We start from the raw sequence: 20,478 nt of genomic DNA on the forward strand, positions 1-20,478 counted from the left end.
TACTCATGGAAGAAACAACCATAGGTGAACTTTTTACAGTTCCTAGGCCTCTTTCCTTACCTTAACTTCACTGCAGGATACTGCTGTAACAGACAGATCCAAACTTCACCCATCACAGGAGGCTGCGTTAGCAAACCTTCAAGGACTGGGTCCCTTTTATAGGGGTTCCACTCCCTTGGACCTGTATTAGCACCCTGCCAGGAAAAACTTTAGGTAATGTAGCATGACGGCACAGTGGTGTAGTGGGTAGCACTCTCGCCTAGCAGTAAGAAGGGTCACTGGTTCGAATCCCAACCACGAAACTACCTGCCTGGAGTTTGCATGTTCTCCCTGTGCCTGCGTGGGTTTCCTCCGGGTACTCCGGTTTCCTCCCACACTCCAAAGACATGCTGGTAGGTTAATTGGATCCAGTCTAAATTGTCCCTAGTATGTATGAATGTGAGTTAGGGACCTTAGATTGTAAGCTCCTTGAGGGTAGGGACTGATGTTAATGTACAATGTATATGTAAAGCGCTGCGTAAATTGACGGCGCTATATAAGTACCTGAAATAAATAAATAATAAATAAATGACCAAAGCCCCGTGTCCCGGGGTCCAGTCCTGCAAAGAGAGGTGTTACAGGCAAAACCTCATGCTTCGTATACAAGGCCCGGGTACCATCCACCTTGGCCTCAGTGGCACTTTGGATGGATCCGGTCGGTGGAGGAAAATCCAGCAAGGATCCTGGAGCTCCTCAGAGCACATCTTCACTCGTGACCAACACCTTAGACACTGGCGACAAAACTGAGGTACTCCTGGTAGGAGAGGTTATATAGGGAGTGAACTTCCTGTATTGGGTATACCAGTGTCCATCATCTGAAGGTGCCTATATACCCACATAGTGTTTACTTTGGTGCTCTGTGTTCCATGATATACGATAAAGAAAGTAGTTCAGCCATGTTGAAGTCATGTTGTTTTTATACCTCTTGCATTTTATGTAGAATTGTCTGTGTTTACTTATGGTGATAAGTCAGCATAACCACAATTAAGCTAGAAGGCCATTCTGGCCACAGGAGTGTACAGCCAATACTCTGTAAATATTTCTTATCAATCATTTGTTTTTTCACAATGAAAAGTCATTTTGTAATGAAAAAGCTGCTCAGCTACTATATTCTCCACAATGGAGTTTGCCTTTTTGGCCAGGACTACTTCCACCTAATAGTGTGGAGGTTCCAGGTTAAAAGGTGATAGCAGGTATGGTTAGTGATCAAAATATTGACCAAAAGAGTGGAGTTTATAACGGAAATTTGTAAGTTCTGTATAGAATTGTATTCTATTTTGTATGTATTGCACACCACACTCATTGTGAACCACTAATCAATATGAGGATAGGAGTTGCCTATCTATAAAATATCCAGTACAATTGGTAAATTCCCATAGAAAGTATCTTCAGTCACAAGGTCAGTAGCAATTTACATTAAAAAAATTGGAGTCTCTAACACTGCACACATGCCAAGCTTATGTAAACATTAATAAATACATATTATATATAAAAAAAAAAACAAAAACAAATTTTTTCGTTTAATCTATTAAAAAATGTATGTCCACAGCCAATAAAATAATGTTAATTTGAATATATAAACACAAATAAAAGGATTATACCTTTATTCTTTCAGCAATTGTGGGTGTGATGAAAATTTCTCTATCTCCTTCGTCGTACATTTGAAAAATAAGATTCTGCATGGTATCACCTGCAATCCACTCTATCTCGTCCTTGTGTTTAATTTGAATTGCCTTTTCACCATCAACACTTAGAATATAAAGTTTTGTAATATTACTACTTGGCTGAATTTTAATATTTATTTCCACTGTTTTTATTTCTCTACAATTCTATAAACAGGGGAAAAAAATACAGATGCATTAGAATAACGTATACAATCTATAAGTATAAATTACTAATTTTAGATATTTAACACAGACTGTACTTACAGGTACTTCAATTTTGGCTTTCAGTAACTGTAACTTTTTTATGTTTTGAACTCTGATAGAAGGCCCAGTCAAAACACCGCTTCCTGTATTACTGCAATCCAGTGTGTAGGTTGGGAGGTTTGGTGTCCCTGTAAACTACAATCAATATCATAACGCCTAAATATATAAAGTGATAAATAAGTTCTTCAATTCTGAATAAAACAGATTTTCTTGATAAATAAATACTGTTGCCCCTGGGGGACAAATCAGGGTTGAGAGATGTTGGCAACGTTAATTGACCCAGAGTCATGTGCAGCTTCCACCTATTTTTGGTCCACAAATCAACGCAATCCAGGTCACATACATTATCTGATGAATAACCCGCTTAACGCCAAAACAAAGGGAAGTACTGGCTGACAATGGTCATGAAAGTTGCAGTAGATACAAACTGACTTTAAAGTGTCAAAATTATCCATGAAGGGTGGCTATAATTGGCTTGTTAAAAAAGAAGAAATGCTCCTAATTTTGAAGTAGAGCTAAAGGCAAAACATTGTTCTTTAATTTTGGATAAAATAAGGAAGGGTTATAAACTGCCTGTTTTGCTTCCCTTCACCTCCTGTTTCACAGCCAAAACAGGTAGAGAGAGGACATCTCCCCCATGGAATTCCTAGTTGTCACCAGGACTAGTGCTTCCACTGAATGATTTCCCCTCTGCTCTGAGGACAGCCTAATATGTGGGATTTTCTTTTACTTTCAATTTCCATGATAATGGTACAGGTACAGAGAGACAAGTACAGAGGATGAATCTCCCTAATGAGGGCACATCTCCCTAATGTTGGCACAGGCAGCAATAAAAAGGTATTCTAATCCCTCTCCACCCGTCAAAAAAAAAAAAAGTTTACTTTTAGTTATAATTTCTGACTACCCAGGGAGCACAAGTACCACTATCTGGCAAAAGTGTGAAAAGTGTGAATTTTGACTTGTTAATTCCATATCCACTTGACCTCCTTCATGACCAGGCCATTTTTTTAAAATACGGCACAGCGTTACTTTAACTGGCAATTGCGCGGTCCTGCAATGCTGTACCCATATAAAATGTATGTAATTTTTGCCCCACATACAGGGCTTTCCTTTGGTGGCATTTGATCACCACTGCATTTTTTTATTTTGTGCGCTATAAACAAAAAAAGACCAACAATTTTGAAAAAAAAAAAAAAAAAAAAACAATATTTTTTCACTTTCTGCTACAAAACATATCCAATAAAACAAATTGAAAAAAAATTTAATTTCTTCATAAATTTAGGCCAATATGTATTTTGTTACATATTTTTAGCACAAAAAAACCCAATAACCGTATATTGATTGGTTTATGCAAAAGGTATAGCATCTACAAGCTATGGTACAGTATATATACTGGAATTTGTATTTATTTTTTTATACTAGTAATGGCAGTGTTCAGCGACTTATAGCGGGATTATGATATTGTGGCGGACAATGACACTTTGTGGGAACATGAATGCAGTGATCAGAGCTCAAAATATGTACCGTCACTGTATTAATGACACTGGCTGGTTAACTGTGTGCCTAAAAGAAAGAGACAAAAAAAAAGAAAAAAAAAAAGAAGGGGATATTTGCGCTAACCAATCAATATATACAAAAATTATATGTGCACAAGTGATATAACTAAATAAAGCGTGATTAAATGCTGCACCTCTATAGGTCAAATACCAAAACCTAAAACAAATATTAAGAAAGAAAAAGATGCGCAAAGAAACCGCTACAAATAACAATAAATATTGCTGTGAACAAATTCTCTAAAACATGATTATATGAAAAATTGAGTGGTGTATCAAAAAACAAATAGTCCATGTGATATAAAAAAATGATTGAATAAAACCAAAAGTGAATTTATCAAAAACAGAATATCCCAAAATGATCCTTCAAAATTTAGGAGATGCAAAAGTTCTTAACTTAATCTCGAAAAGCAGGACACATATTCATTCGAATCATCTGGAATACGGAGCATAAAATGCAAATACAAACTGCTTACCAGATCCGTTGGATCTCAAATGATAGAGAACAGAAGTGCTTGTGCATTAGCCTGCCGGCAGGTGAACTCACAGTGATGGAAAGCAGAGAGGAATCCACCTGTTTATCCAGGAATCAGCAAGGACAAAACTTCACTCTCAAGGAAACACTCTCATAAAATCCAGGATCTGGGTATTCTCATGTAAGGAGGAATACAAGAGGGCTTCATGGTGCAGTATGTTCCAGCAAAGGTATTTAGCGTGGTCAGACTCCATAACGCCATAAATCCATGAGCCTGAGCATGTGACATCACCACGCTGAACAGCTGACTGGTAGACACTGCGGCTGATTCAAACCTGCTTTTGTTACCTGCTTGAATTGATGGACTTTGTATGAAGAACTTTTGCATCTCCTAAATTTTGAAGGATCATTTTGGGATATTCTGTTTTTGATAAATTCACTTTTGGTTTTATTCATTTATTTTTTATATCACATGGACTATTTCTTTCTTAACTGTGTGTCTAGCCAATTTGTGTGTAAGCTGTGTACTGCTTTTACGAAGGGAAGTGATGGATTTTATTATTATTTAAATACATCACTTCCCTCCTGTCAGAGCGGAGCTCTGCCATGTTTACATAGGTAGATCACCGTTCTGTGTCTCTGTGCGTAATCACAGCAGAAGCAGGCCACCGGCGGTGCGCACACCCTCTAACTGGAATCACGTGTGTGTGTGCATATTATATATACATATACACACACACACACGTGATTCTACACAGGACGGCCGCCCTGTAGCAGTATATCTGCTATAGGGCGGTCCTTAAGTGGATATCTGGGGAGTGCAGTACAGGACACAGGACTTGTAGTCCATATATGCTGCCGCTACCTTCAGGTAATTGGAACACCACCTTGAGGAGGAAGAAGGGTCTGGGTCTCAGGACCACATTGTCTCTATGAAAGATAAATAAAGGTTCTTTACTAGAAAGGCACCAACAGACCTGACAAAGATAATTGTCACAAAAAATTCTACTTACTGGTGAGATTCCCCCAATGGGATATCACAAACTGATTTTAAGGCAGGTCTTTGAAGAACTGAAAGTAGCAACAGAACACAGGCAGACAGTGGAAGTGGTCAAAGTGGAGGACTGATATGAGCAACTCCCTGTACAAAAGTCTTCAAAAGAGGTTGAAGCCAAAGGTTTCTGGAACAGAATGAAAAAGGCAGATCCTTATCCCTTTAGGGTACTAAACGCTAGATGCTGGTCCAGGCTATCCTGGAGGAAGACTAGGATGCGAGTTATAGAATATTCCCAGAGACTAAGATGCCTGGTGTTCAGTGGAGAAACCAGCCAAAGCATACCTTCTCCCTTAAGTAAAGTGGGAATGACTGAGTCAGAAATGCTGTATGTTTTAGGACCTGGGTTTCAACAGCCACGTTGTTAAATCCAAGCAACTGAGAATTAAGATGGAAGAGGGCCTTGGGACAAGAGGTCCTGTTTGGAAGAGGCCAAGGCTTGTCCACCAGGAGTCTGTATATGTCTGCGTACCAAATTCTCTTGGGCCACTGGAATTCAATCTTACTTTACCTTTAGGAGAAAGCATTATCCATTGCAGGGAATGCACACACCAGTCTGAATGTGGATCAAAAAATCAACAGGGCATCCGTCATGAGAGATTCCTAGACCTGACCTCAAACCCGTCTTTTTTTTTTTTTTTTTCTGAATCTGGAAACCATGATGCTCACATTTGGTGTTCCCCATTTCTGTTAGAGGATCATGCAGATATTCAAATAGTGAGCCCACTCCTGAGTCCAGGTGTTAGCAACTCAAAGTCTACTTGCCATTTTTCCCACTCCCAGTACGTAAAAAGATTTTAGGCCCAAGAGAGAATAGGGGTGTTTTACTTCAGGGCTGTCCAACTTAAAATATTTCCCAGCCATGGTGGTATCTGACTGCACCCTGACTGGGTGACCTTGTAGAAAAGACGTACAGTGTAGGAGAATTGGTCTTAAAGCAGTTTTAAACCCAAAAGCAAATATTTATTATATTGCAGCCTACCAATTCTTAGATGTGATGGCTTATATTAGTTCCTGTTTTAGACTTTCTTTTTTTCTATTTCCATAAGTGATCCAGCCAGCAAGAATGTATCAGTTTACATGGATGAGACAAACCACTTAACATTGACAGGGTGATTCAAACTATCAGCTTTTTATTTATGCAAAACCTTTACCCCAAGAGGAAAAAATAAATAAAAGGCTTGCTGTAACTCACCTCCCACACAGACTGGCAATGCTACTGTCTTCTGTGCCTCCTGTGCTCATTCTTCCAGAGTGATGTCTCACTAATACAGGAGGTGTGTTACTGGCCAGATCACTAGGTGAAAACAGAGAGAAAGCCAAAGAAAAGAAATCGAATGCAGCCACCACGTTGAATGATTGGAAAGCTGCAATATAATACATTTTTGATTACCGCTTTAAGACTCTCAGTTCCCAAATGTTGATCGGGAGCATCAACTCCTGTGGGAACAAGGTTCAGTGAATAGTCAGGGAATTGTAGACCCCATCAGGTTTGTATCTGTCATTACCAGCTTCCAGGGAGAGGGAAGGAAGTATTACCCAGATTCTAGGGCTGAGTTGGAAATCCACAATGGGCGAGCCAGAAAGAAGATATGCTTGTCCCAAATCTTTCTAATGTTTATCTGCTAGGGTCTCAAGTGCATCTGAATAAAGGAGTCAACATCGAAGGAGGCTACATTGAGGCCCAGGACGCAAATGCAAAAGTGAGTCATAGGATGCCTAGTTGACCTGAGAATTTGTTAATGGACCTCAGGGAAGCAATCTTTTCCTGGGCAAAGGTCTACCTGGGGTGTGTCCAAGATCAGCCCCAAATACTCCGGATGATGGGAAGGCTCGAGGGCAGACATCTTCAACATTGTCACCCATCCAAATGTTCGAAGGAACTGGATTGTACTTAAATGTTGGAAAACAGGACTGTGGCTGAGGAATCTTTCAGAAGCAGGTTGTCCAGGTAACCCATGACATTGGTCCCCTGGGGATACTGCCAAAGCCAGAAGCTGACACGGTACTTTTGTTAAGAATCAAAGGAGCATCTGAATGGCACCTATGTCTCCCACAGCAAAACATAAAAAGTGATGTGTGGGAAAAGATGGGAATGTATAGGGATCAGAAATGTAAGATGGGAAAGCTGGATGTTCATTGATGAAAGATATTCGCAAAATCTATAAAAAAAATGAAAGAGCTTGCAGACTTCATGCAGAATATGAGGACACACATGTATATGTTTAGGTATTTTAGGTCCAAAATGTGCATGCCTCCCATTGGGTTTTGTAACTGCAATTAGGAGTAAAAGCTTTTGAACCTTTCCTCTGCAGGAACTGGGGAAGCTGTCCTAAAAGACAAGGTTGTGTTCCCTATTCATATGTCCAGTCAGTGACTATTTGACAAATGGAAAAAGCTGCAATGACTGGCTGTAAGGCAGGACCCGCGAGAGCAAAAGTTGCCTTTAAATGGGTTTCCAAGCATCTACTGACATAATAATCCTTAAAGGAGGGAACATCCTAAACAGGAACAGTGAGATACTAGTTGAGAACAGAAATGGGAAAAATCCAATACCAGGTCATATTTTTTTCAAACCTTTTCCAAGGGAAATAACTCAGCAAAGAGTTTTGGAGGAAGGAATACCTTTTCAGGATTTGAATCCTCCCGCAGAGCACAGTAATTTGCGTGTGCACGATAAAATGGACGGGGGGAGGGGTTGTGACCAGGTTGCTCCATCAAATTTAATTCAATATGTACACATCTGGGGATATTAGTATCTGTAAGAATTATTACAACTAATATGAACATGCAAATAATAAAGAATATATATGTAAATTATACCTCTAAATACATATGATTCAGAAAATAATTAACAATAAAAAATGATTAAAAAACTTGATTAAAAACAGCAGTGTAAAAACTGCATTCATCCAAATGTGAGTTGTTTGCACATTGTTTTTTTAAATAAATTGCTTTACCTACTACACCCAGAGACGCCTTCACCCCTTGTGTTTTTTCCTTCAGATCTTGGAGCTTGGTTTCAGTTCTTTTTGGAAGGCAGCACTTGGTGTGGATCCTATACTATTAGTCTGCTTCCTCATGACCCTCACATAGACTGTTATGGACTAAATATAATATTTATATTTATAATGTTTGCCTGCAATCATGATGGTGATATAGCTCTCCAGTTTTTCGCCTTTACTTGTGTAATTTTGTGCCCATAGCAGTTGGTTTAGGAGATTCCGGTGCTGCTAGCAAAATGATAGTACACACCGCAATAATATGTGAGCTCACAGTAGAAGGCATTGACATGAAGCCTTAGGCCTTGTTTATATGGATGTACATAAGCAGACATTAGCGTGAAGGACAGTGTTTGGCCACACGGCAGGTGTTCCATGCATCCGCATGCAGCAGGTCTATTCATGTCTACTGGGACACAGCTGGTTTGAATATACCAGCTGTGCAGATGAGGGACATGCACTCACATGGCTGTCAATATTGGACCAGCGGCTGGGTCCGTGCGGACACTGCATCCAAAGAGACATGAATGAAACTACCTGCACATGGATACACATAACACCTGAGCATATTCACACGCATGTGAACAAGGCCTTAGCTTAGGGTTTCATAACATTCATGAAGGGGCATTTCTTCTGCAAGACCCTTTTCTGCATCCACCTATCCTTGTAAGTATAAGCTTTACCAATCAACCGTCTTATCCATTCAGCGATTGTGGACTTGGAAGCAGGATGTGCCTTGCAAGCTTCTCATTACAGGACAAACAGGGAGTCTGTTTTCTTGATGGAAGCTTTTGCTTTGAGGTAGACTCTTATGGCTCTATGTGCAGGCAATGAAGAGAAATTTCCTTTGGGAGCTTTTGAGCAGGGCATAGAGATGGGAGGACCATGTCTTCATTGGGGTGGAAGACTCATACCACCCTTAGAAAGAAAAGATGGTCTTGGGCAGGGGTGTCCAAATGTGCAGCCCCAGAAAGTTTAGGATGCGGCCAAGGCTGTCTGATGAGAGACTGGGGATGCAGTGCTATCATAGCAGTCTGCATTGACAGGAATATGCATGACTGGAGGGATATCGGGGCTGTCGCGTTTGCATTAGTACCGGCAGCAGGGAATGCAGGGGTGCCAGGTAACTAAATATTGCATGGCTGGATCAAGGGGGGTGCTGGTGTGGGCTGCTCCAAGTCTATTGCCCACAACCCCCTCTGTACCTCCCCCCACAACACATACAGTGGGGACGGAAAGTATTCAGACCCTCTTAAATTTTTCACTCTTTGTTATATTGCAGCCATTTGCTAAAATCATTTAAGTTCATTTTTTTCCTCATTAATGTACACACAGCACCCCATATTGACAGCACCTGAGTTAAATATGAGTGTCACAGCAAAGGGTCTGAATACTTAGGACCATGTGATATTTTAGTTTTTCTTTTTTAATAAATTTGCAAAAATGTCAACAATTCTGTGTTTTTCTGTCAATATGGGGTGCTGTGTGTACATTAATGAGGAAAAAAAAGAACTTAAATGATTTTAGCAAACGGCTGCAATATAACAAAGAGTGAAACATTTAAGGGGGTCTGAATACTTTCCATCCCCACTGTACATAGGCTTCATTCACACAGGCGATTAGGGCCAGTGCCAATTGTAGCGGCAGTTCCCCCTGCGGCTCTCAGCGGTTGGTGTTGCCGCTGACCCAGTTCACTTTAATGACAGTTCCCCTGCGCCCCTATTCGCGACTCTCTGCACAGCCAGCAATTACCTGCCGTGTTCACTGCTGGATGCACTTTGTCTCTCTGCAAAGTTGCAGGTAATCGCTGGCTGTGCAGAGAGCCGGGAATAAGTGTGGCCACCGACAAGCTGTCATTATAGTGAATGGGACCAGCAACCACACCTACCTGCTGAGAGCAGCAGGAGGAACTGCTCATCAGGGATCCTTATTCAAATAAACAGCCTTAAGTTACCAATTTTTACTTTTATAATAAAAAATTACAAAAATATAGAAGTTTTTATTATTCAGATAGGTACATTATCTAAAGTAATCGCCCAAGACATTTTCTCTTGCTCCAATGTGGCCCAGGAAGGTCAAAAGATTGGACACCAATGGTCTTGGGCATAGGACTACCCTGTCATTTTAAAGAATAAGGAATGGCTCCTAACAAGAGAGACGCCAATTCAGAGATATGTCTCATAGATGTAATCACAACTTAAAAAGCCACTTTACAGAAGATGTCATTTAAGGGGATATGCCTGATGAGTTCAAAGGGTGGTTTCTGCAGGGCAGAGAGACCCAGATTGAGGACCCAAAGAAGCACAGGGTGCAGCAAGGGGGGCTGATCCAAGCTCAAATAAAGGTTTTAACAAGGGAGAGTGAGGCCAGAGGTTTTTGAAAAAAAAAATTAACAAGACTGAAACATGTCCTTTCAGAGGGCTTAAGACCAAGTTATGGACAAGTCCTGATTGTAGGAAGGCCAGAATGTGAGGTAGAGAGCAATCTCTGGGATTGAAGTGCCTGTTTATACCAGGCAAAGAAGGATTTCCAGATACAATAATACATTCTTCTGGAAGAGGCTTTCTTGCCTTTAGCAAGGTAAGAATGACAGACTTCGAGAAAGATCTGTCTCTTAAAACTGGGGTTTCAACAGCAATGCTGTTAAAGCTAGTGACTGAAAAGTGGGATGAAACAGAGGGCCCTGAGATTGTAGGGCTTGGGAAAATGTCAGAGGTCTTCTAGCAGCCCGAGTATGTCCGTGTACCAGGTTTTTTTTGGCCAGCTTGGTGCAATGACAGCCACCAGCTTCTTTTGTTGTATTTTGTGGGGCAGGCAAGGTAGAATTTGCACTGGAGGGAAAGCATAGGTTAGTCTGAACTGAGACCAGTGTATTATCAAGGCATCTGATGCTAGTTCTAGAGGATCCTTGGTCCTCACCCAAACCCAGGTAGATTGTTGTTGAATATGGAGGCCAGGATAGCCACTTCTGAGGTGATAGAATAAAGTGGTTAGGAGGTAGAGATTTGTACGCCTTTGAAACCACCAATTGAACCTGTATGTCTGTGACCCAGAGAGAGAGGCAAACTGTAACAGATATCTCCTCACTTTTAGGAGTGAGGGAGCCCCTTCATTAATGAAAGGACTTTGGGGAAAACTTGCAGGGCTATGTAGGCCAAGTATTACGCTGAACTGAAGGTCTTTGCAGTTAAATCCTGGGTAAAGAGATTAGGTTTTCTGTGTTTTGAAGAGGTAGAGGTTCCTGAGTAGGTAAGTTTTTGAATCTTCTACTGTGGAAGTAGAACCTTCCCTCCCATGACATCTTTATTGAATTTGTAAAGTGCCTGACCAAAAAGACACCCTCCTTCAAAGGGCATACATGTTCTACATACATCTTTAGCTGTCCAGGCTTTGAGCCCCGGGATTCTTACAGGGCATCCAAAAAAAAAAAAAAAAAAAGTGGTAACTGCTGTAAAAAGGCATGGTAATGGAATACAGATTTGTATGGGTTGTTCATTGCCCTAGTCAAGTTAACTGCAGTATGATGGACAGAAATCTGGGTGCATAGCAATATCTGATTGCAGAACTAGGCCAAAAAGTGTGAAGAGAGCCTTTAAGAGCATCTAAAACTTCCTATCTGCAGACTGTTTGAATAAAGGAACATCTTCAGTTGGTACAGTGCAAGGTTTAAGACTGTGACGACAGAATCAGCAAACTGAACAGAACATTGGTGAACTCTTTCCACTAGATAGGGTTCAGCAAAGATTTTCGGAGGAGTGGAAATCTTTTCAGAACTAACCCAATTGTCACAGATTTCCCCTTCTATTTGTTCATTATTGGGAAATGCCTTTTTTAGGTTTTGCAGGTCTCATGGGTTTTTTGCAGGGGCATCATGAGACGGAGCAGAAATAAGTGCAACAATGTTGATGTTTTTGCGCACTGCAGAAGTATGCATATCCTAATTAGCAAGCATATTGCGCGAAGCTGCAAATTGAGGTGTATAGGAGTTGGGGTGTGAGAAATCTGCTTTAACACTGCCTCCGGAATCCTCTTCATTTCCTTCTGTGTCTACCTCTTCTAGGCCAGGCATATTGAGACGGGGTATCTGGAAGGGGGCTTAGCATTTTGAAGCCCTGGATAAACATGGCTGTATTGAAGCCTTTGATTGTCTGAGAAATTGTGACATAATTGCAGAAAAATCTGCCTTTATCAGGTAGGCCGCTTGTGTGTCTGGGATAGAACTAGAGTCAGACACAGAGACCAGTGTTAAAATCGGGGGCCTGCTTTGGTGCAAGGGAAACATTGTCAGTCTTAAGCTGAGTGTTGTGTGGGCAGTTGCCTGAGCTTTTGCTGCTGCTCCCTTCTGCCATAGTTATGGCTGAGTGTAATCCCCTGGGAGGTACTCGAGGCCTAGAGGAAAACATATCCAGAAGGAATATGCAGTAACCCTAGGTGTAGACCACCCTGTAGCAGTCCTCGTGGCAAAAGGGCGGGAAGAATCATCTGAGTCAATGGGGGGCTCATGGTGGAAGTGGCAGTAAAATTACCAACCTGTGGTGTGATTTAACACTTGTCCAAACATTTGAGAAAAGTTTACTCTGTAAAGCGAGAACATTGCAAACATAGCCCTGATTTTAAAGTAATGCTCAGACATACATGGTGATCCTGTCTTACCTGTCTACAATGCTGGACCCTATAAAGAGCCCAGGCTTCACCCATCATGATGGGCATACCCCCATATGGGGTCTTCAGGGTCCAGGAACCACAGGAATGGGTCACAACCCTGGACCTGTATAGCACACCTTGGGGTTAACTACACTTGTTGCACTCATTGAGTGCTAGGGTGAGAGCCCGTGCAGGATCCAGATCCACCACTAAAGACCATCTTCATGGTGTGAGGTCTGGGCACAGCTCCCATGGTTTTACTGAGGTTGCACTGAACCTGACACACTGCTCCCATTATGCTATTAGAAGGCAGTGAAGAGTTGACTGAAGAAGATTGTAGAAGCCAAAAGATAATAATAAACCAATACATTAGTTATGCTTAGATTGATTTCTATAGAAGGGAAAAAAAGATCCAACACCTTAAGACACTAGCCAAAAACGAAGCACTCAAAGAGTGGGCTGTGGTTATAGCTTGCCAGCTTTCAAACATGAGCCTATAACCCAGGGGCTATGAATATTGTGTCCTGTACTGCACAATTAGGGCAATATTTTTTAAACTTCTCCAAAGTTAGAGACGTCCATCAACTAGGGCTTTTGCCATTGTCCAATCACCTGAAGGCAGTGGTGTATAACCAATAGGCTCTGACTACAAGTTCTGTACTGTACGATTAAGATATACTCCTTCATGAGCATGTCGAGATCCTTTATGGAGAATCGAGGACAATCAATATAACACATCAAAACAGTTGCCAGTATTCAGAATTGCATCAGTTCCCAACAATCCAATCAATCATTTAATCAAAGGGTGGATATCCCCCTCACCAGTTACTTTCTGGGACATATTTGGTAATCTGGGGGCAGTCTTTGGCATTACTCCTGAACATAAGCATGTTTACAGTATCTTGAACTTACCTTACACTGCACAATTAGCTTTGGCTGACATGTTATATTTCCTTCCTCATCTAACACTTCAACCTGAAAAGTAACAGCTGATCCATTGTCAATTACAATATCAGTACTCGGCTTAACATTCAGGATCTTGGGTGGTCCTTAAAAAAATAAAGGAAAAAAAAAAACAGTTTATATTTTCTACACACACACTTGGGACATTACATCCAAAAAAGCACACATAATAGATATCCAAGTCAAATTCATACCCATTAATTGAAAAAACTCCCCAAATATACATACAAGGAGAAAAACAAGCCCACACCTGGAGAGATATAGGAAAATGATTGCACCTTTGACGTCAGACTAACAACAAAGTAATCATAAAAATGTATCCATTTTATTTTATATTTTATGTTATCCAAAGCCCTCAATTGTAACACATCATCATAATGAGACACGGACATTTAATAGTTTTCATTGCAGATTACACAGTACAGGGGGTCCCCGGGTTACAAACAAGATAGGGACTTTAGGTTTGATCTTAAGTTGAATCTGTTTGTAAGTTGGAACAGGTAAATTTTTTAAGTGTAGCTCCAGCCAAAAAATCTGTTTTTAAGTTTTTTAGATAGCCCAGGGAAGGGTTATCACCCCTGTAACATGTGTTTTGCTGTCTGTGCCCCTGTTCAGAAGATTTCACATCACTTTCTGTCCCAATGACAATTGGATTTTGAAAATTTGGGGTTATTAGGGAAACAAGGATTGGTGATAAAGCATCAGTGGAGACACCTGTTTGCCATATTAACTCTTACAGGAGTGAATTTCCCTTCCTAGGGGTAGATTACCTCTCACTTCCTGTTGCCTCCCTCCGTTTGTAAGTAGGAGTCGTTTGTAAGTCGGATGTTTGTAAGTAGGGGACCCCCTGTATATGCATGGCTTTTACATTTTGTTAATCAGCATTAAAATATATTCCTTTGCATAAAGTTTAATCCAAAGCATAAAAATGCCAGATTAATGTACTGTTGTATCTGCCCTACCAACAAACCCTGCTAACAACCGGGTGCACTTATGTGAGCTACTAAAGTCCACACTGATTAAACAGTATACCCACAGGTGAAGATTTATTTTTTGTACTGTAAGATCAAAACACGATAGGCTCTATTTATACACTACCAACTTTTTGTATGCAAGGGTAAACACTGAAGGCATGGTTAGCCCTAAATATTTTTTTATATCTTTTCATGTGACAACACTGAAGAAATGACATTTGGTTACAATGTAAAGTAGTGAGTGTACAGCTTGTATAACAGTGTATATTTGCTGTCCCCTCAAAATAACTCAACACACAGCTATTAATGTCTAAACCACTGGCAACAAAAGTGAGTACACCCCTAAGTGAAAATGTCCAAATGGGGGTCAATTAGCTATTTTCCCTCCCCGGTGTCATGCGACTTGTTAGTGTTACAAGGTCTCAGGTGTGAATGGGGAGCAGGTGTGATAAAATTGGTGTTATTGCACTCACTCTCTCATACTGGTCACTGGAAGTTCAACATGGCACCTCATGCCAAAGAACTCTCTGAGGATCTGAAAAAAAGAAGATAGCCAACCCGCCACAAGCATGCCCCTTCCCAGGCCCTGCAGGTAGATCTTGGGTCGATACGTAAGCAGATTACAGACCTTCTGCATTACAGGGCCAAGGCAGCATTGCAATGTTGTCGCAAAACCACTTACTAGTTGGGAGATAAGTGCGGGAGAACACTGGCTAGATTGGTGAGAGAACAAAAACTTGCAGCTTGAATACCCCACATTCAGTGCCCAAACGGACAGAAAACCACACTACCGGAACAAATCTCAAAACGGTTCAGAGACCTCTATTCTACCCTATATAATCTATCAGTCAGTGCGTCCTCTCAAGCATCTATCGAGGAGTACATTGCGACTTCTCAAATTCCATCTCTCCCTACGGATGTTCGGGAAGATTTAGATTTGCCAATCACCTTAGAAGAGCTCCAAATTGCAGTGGGGGCCATGAAACCAGGGAAAGCCCCGGGCCCAGACGGATACACCATCCAATATTACAAAACCTTCCTCCCGTTAATCAGCCCCCGCATGTAGCTTTTTTTAATATGGTGGGATCTGATGCCACCCTTCCCAGAGACACGCTGAAGGCCCACATTTCCTTAATCCATAAGGAAGGCAAGGACCCGACCTCCTGTGGGACCTACAGACCCTTTTCCCTTCTGAACATCGACCTGAAATTATTCTAAAAAATTTTAGCTTCCCGTCTGGCACAGCATCTTCAGACACTGATCCACCTTGACCAGGTAGGCTTCATCCCCACCAGAGAGGCTAGGGACAACACTATTAAAGTACTGAACCCTCCTCCACGTGGCGACCTCTGGGGGTGTCCCTTGTGTATTCCTGAGTACCGATGCCGAGAAGGCTTTTGACAGAGTGAACTGGAAATACACGTTTTCAGTGCTCCGCCACATCGGTCTGGGGGAGAAGATGCTCGGCTGGATCGGCAAGATATACTATATATATATATATATATATATATATATATATATATATATATATATATATATATATATATATACATAACCCAACAGCACAGGTGAAGGCGAACAGTCTTCTTTCGCCTCCATTCCCTATTGGAAATGGAACAAGGCAGGGATGCCCCCTTTCGCCTCTTCTTTTTGCCCTATCTCTAGAACCATTCCTAAGCAAAATAAGACTGAACCCAGACATATGGGGACTGCCCATGGGGGACTCCCAGTGCAAAATTTCAGCATACGCGGGCGATCTACTTTTTTCGCTGACAAAGCCCACAATCTCCTTGCCAAACCTTCTCAAGGAATTCAACATGTATGGGGCCCTGTCGAACCTGAAAATAAACTTTTCAAAGTCAGAAGCCATGGGAGTAGCTGTTCCTCCCCACGTCATGCGGTCTATGCAATCTAGCTTCCGCTTTAAATGGACAAACTCAGCCCTGAAATATTTAGGTATATACGAACCCAAAGACATTTCACGCACATTTGAATTAAACTTCCCACCGATTTTAGCTAAGGCTCGCACTTTATTGGAGAGCTGGAACAAGGGATTACACTCCTGGTTTGGCAGAGGTAATCTCATAAAAATGTGTATTTTGCCTAAATTTCTCTACCTCTTCCAAGCTTTACCCATACATATTCCATACTCGTAGTTCAAACAGATGCACGCACTCTTAACTCGCTTCATTTGGGCTCACAAAAAACCCCGCCCGCGTCATGACTTACTGTCGCTCCCCAAACAGAATGGGGGCCTTGCACTGCCTTATATCAGACAATACTATCAGGCCACTCATTTAGGCCGGATTCTTGACTGGCGGCGTCTGCATCATAGCAACAAGTGGCCATGCACACAGCCCTTACGTTACGCACCTCTCCGCTCTAGCCGATCTTAGGTCACCCTAAATTTACACCGGGCCTACAGCCCACTTAATATAACACCCTGAGAAATACAGGCTATGATCATGCATCCAAATTTGTGATGGCGGGGCGCTGGCCAAGCATCATGGAACTGACTGCAGGGACAGGCAAATACCAACTTCCTTTCTGGAAAGCGGTGCAACTGCACCACTTTTTAACACTCTATCCCTGACCCCAAGGCTTCTCGTGCCATTTGACGACCTTTGAGGAGCTCTGCTCAGAAACTGAGCCAGTGTCTCAGACACTGTCTAAAATGTACTCCTTGCTTAACACGCCAACCACACAGCCTCAATTACCCTTTTTTGATGGTTGGGAAAGGGACCTCAACCATAAATTCACAGGGGCACAAAAACAACACATTATCAGCTGTGCAGTTAAATCATCTATATGCACCAAAATCCAGGAGACAAACTATAAAATACTGTCCAGATGGTATTTTACACCTGCCAGGCTACACAAGTGCTTTCCGACCGCCTCAGACCGTTGTTGGCGGTGCGAGAGGGAGGAGGGCTCACTACTACACATCTTCTGGTCCTGCCCAAGCTTGAAAAACTTTTGGGGGGAGGTCTGCCGCATAACAGACTTTCGAGGAATACAAGATTCCGGATGATGCTGCGATCTTCCTACTACATCTTTCAACAATCCCAACTAAATCATACAAGAAATCGCTAGTGCGTCATTTACTGAATGCCGCTAAGGCATGTATCCCCCTCTTCTGGAAACAGCAGGCTCCTCCGACCATCGCGTCTTGGCTGCAGAAGGTAGAAGAGATAAAAAAGATGGAGGATTTAGTCCTCACTGCGCAACATAACCATGAGAAGTACTCAAAAACTTGGAACATATTTATTTTCTCTGATGAAGGGATAGCCCTTCCACGGTAATAGCTCAGTTGTAGATTACTACAGCTTTGGAGCGTGAGCCATTCCCCTACCGCCACCCACTACCTGGATTGCCCCCCCCCCCCTTTTGTTTTTCTTCCCCTCTTCTCTTTCATCCTCTATTCTCTATTTTATCTTCTACTATACGCTACTCACTGTATTATTTTGTAGGAAAATGTGAAAAGGAAGTGGAGAGGTCCTGCAGCCTTTAGACACTTACACATAGATAGAAACCCATGAATCCTGGAGATGTACACTGACCGAAATGTGTTTTTTTTTTTAATCTTGCAATGTACTGATGTGCAATGTTTCTTGTATTATAGTGTACTGACTATGGTGTCTGCAACCTACATAACGTTAATATATTGAGGACTTCTCCCCTTGTTGGTGTTCAATAAAAATTTATATTTGAAAAAAAAAAGAAGATTGCCAAGACCCTGAAACTGAGCTGCGGTGGCCAAGACCATACAGCGGTTTTACAGGACAGGATCCACTCAGAACAGGCCTCGCCTTGGTCGACCAAAGAACTTGAGTGCACGTGCTCAGCGTCATATCCAGAGGTTGTCTTTGGGAAATAGACGTATGAGTGCTGCCAGCATTGCTGCAGAGGTTGAAGGGGTGGGGGGGTCAGCCTGTCAGTGCTCAGATTATACGCCACACACTGCATCAAATTGGTTTGCATGGCTGTCATCCCAGAAGAAAGCCTCTTCTAAAGCTGATGCACAAGAAAGCCTGCAAACAGTTTGCTGAAGACAAGCAGACTAAGGACATGGTATACTGGAACCATGTGGTCTGATGAGACCAAGATAAATTTATTTGGTTTAGATGGTGTCAAGCATGTGTGGTGGTAACCAGGTGAGGAGTGCAAAGACAAGTGTGTCTTGCCTACAGCCAAGCATGGTGGTGGGAGTGTCATGGTCTGGGGCTGCATGAGTGCTGCTGGCACTGGGGAGCTACAGTTCATTCAGGGAACCATGAATGCCAACATGTACTGTGACATACTGAAGCAGAGCATGATCCCCTCCCCTCAGAGACTGGGCCGCAGGGCAGTATTCCAATATGATAACCACCCCAAACACACCTCCAAGATGACTACTGCCTTGCTAAAGAAGCTGGGGTTAAAGGTGATGGACTGGCAAAGCATGTCTTCAGACCTAATCCCTATTGAGCATCTGTGGGGAATCCTCAAATGGAAGGTGGAGGAGCGCAAGGTCTCTAACATCCACCAGTTCCGTGAAGTTGTCATGGAGGAGTGGAAGAGGACTCCAGTAGCAACCTGTGAAGCTCTGGTGAACTCCATGTCCAAGAAAGTTAAGGCAGTGCTGGAAAATAATGGTGGCCACACAAAATATAGACACTTTGGACCCAATTTGGACATTTTCTCTTAGGGGTGTACTCACTTTTGTTGCCTGCAGTTTAGACATTAATGTCTGTGTGTTGAGTTACTTTGAGGGGACAGCAAATTTACTGTGAAGAAATAACAGTAGGGAGTCAAGGCATGTCAACATGTGAGTCCCTGGAACTGGCTAGGAACCTGGGTATCTGCCAGTTGAGGGAAACACCATTTGCTCAAAGTCTATAGTGTGCCAACTACTGCTGATGAAGATTCCCGAGGAATATTTGCTGGCCAAATACCCAAATACCCTAGATTTCCTTGTTGGCAAGTCATCCTCCATCCAAATTTTCACACTTAAAGTGGTTCTAAAGGTAAAAGTTTTTTTACCTAATGCATTCTATGCATTAAATTAAAAAAACCTTCTCTGTGCAGCTCCCCCTCCCCCATATACTTACCTGAGCCCGATCTCAATCCAGCATCTTTCTCTCTCCACTCCACTCCACAGAGAGACAGTAGTGGAAGCCTTTTACTCCTGCTGCTGTCGATCACAGCCAGTGAGCAGGGATCATTGGATGGAGCCAAGCCACACACTGTGTTTTAATGGACACAGAGTGCAGCTCAGGAATGAGCCCGCATACATGCCCCCATATCAAGATGGTGGGCACTCAGCAGGGGGGAGGAGCCTGAAGTGCTGGCAGGAGACCCAAGAAGAGGAGGACTGGGGTTGCTCTGTGCAAAAACATTACACAAAGCAAATCCGTATAACATTTTTTCTTATCTTTATGATCATCCTTTATAATCACTTTAATATGTGAACTGCGGACAGAGCTGGATCTTGCGGTTTTGCCCAGGGAAGAAAGTATAATATCTCCTAATCTATTACTGGCTCCTGGTATCTTCATGATTGTTTAAATGTGCCACAGCCATGAAGATGTCAGACTGGACCGGATAATCATTGAGCAGGGGGGTTAAGTGAAGGAGGGAGATGAATTGCCTGGATCTCCAGGCTGCTAGTTGGCAAGGATCACTCCACAAGATTTAAACAATACAAAACCAAAAGAGTACTGTTGGCCACCCCCAACTCAGAATACTTTATTTCATAGTACTGTATATACTCGAGTATAAGCCGTGGCACCTAATTTACCACAAAAAACTGGGAAAAGTTATTGACTTGAGTATAAGCCGAGGGTGAGAAATGCAGCAGCTACTTA

At 42.1% G+C, this 20,478-nt stretch overlaps 1 protein-coding gene across 1 annotated transcript in view; it reads right to left on the reverse strand.

Moving 5' to 3' along the window:
* Positions 1 to 20,478, reverse strand: part of SMCHD1 (structural maintenance of chromosomes flexible hinge domain containing 1) — a 622,004-nt gene that overhangs the window by 288,400 nt on the left and 313,126 nt on the right. Inside the window, exons 23-25 of the mRNA XM_073631430.1 lie at positions 13,608 to 13,744; positions 1,968 to 2,102; positions 1,641 to 1,868 (exon numbers count right to left, since the gene is read on the reverse strand). Of these exons, the coding sequence (XP_073487531.1) occupies positions 1,641 to 1,868; positions 1,968 to 2,102; positions 13,608 to 13,744 (500 nt within the window). The remainder of the gene's footprint in view (positions 1 to 1,640; positions 1,869 to 1,967; positions 2,103 to 13,607; positions 13,745 to 20,478) is intronic.

Source organism: Aquarana catesbeiana, linkage group LG05, assembly GCF_042186555.1.
Source record: "Aquarana catesbeiana isolate 2022-GZ linkage group LG05, ASM4218655v1, whole genome shotgun sequence".
Taxonomy (NCBI): domain Eukaryota; kingdom Metazoa; phylum Chordata; class Amphibia; order Anura; family Ranidae; genus Aquarana; species Aquarana catesbeiana.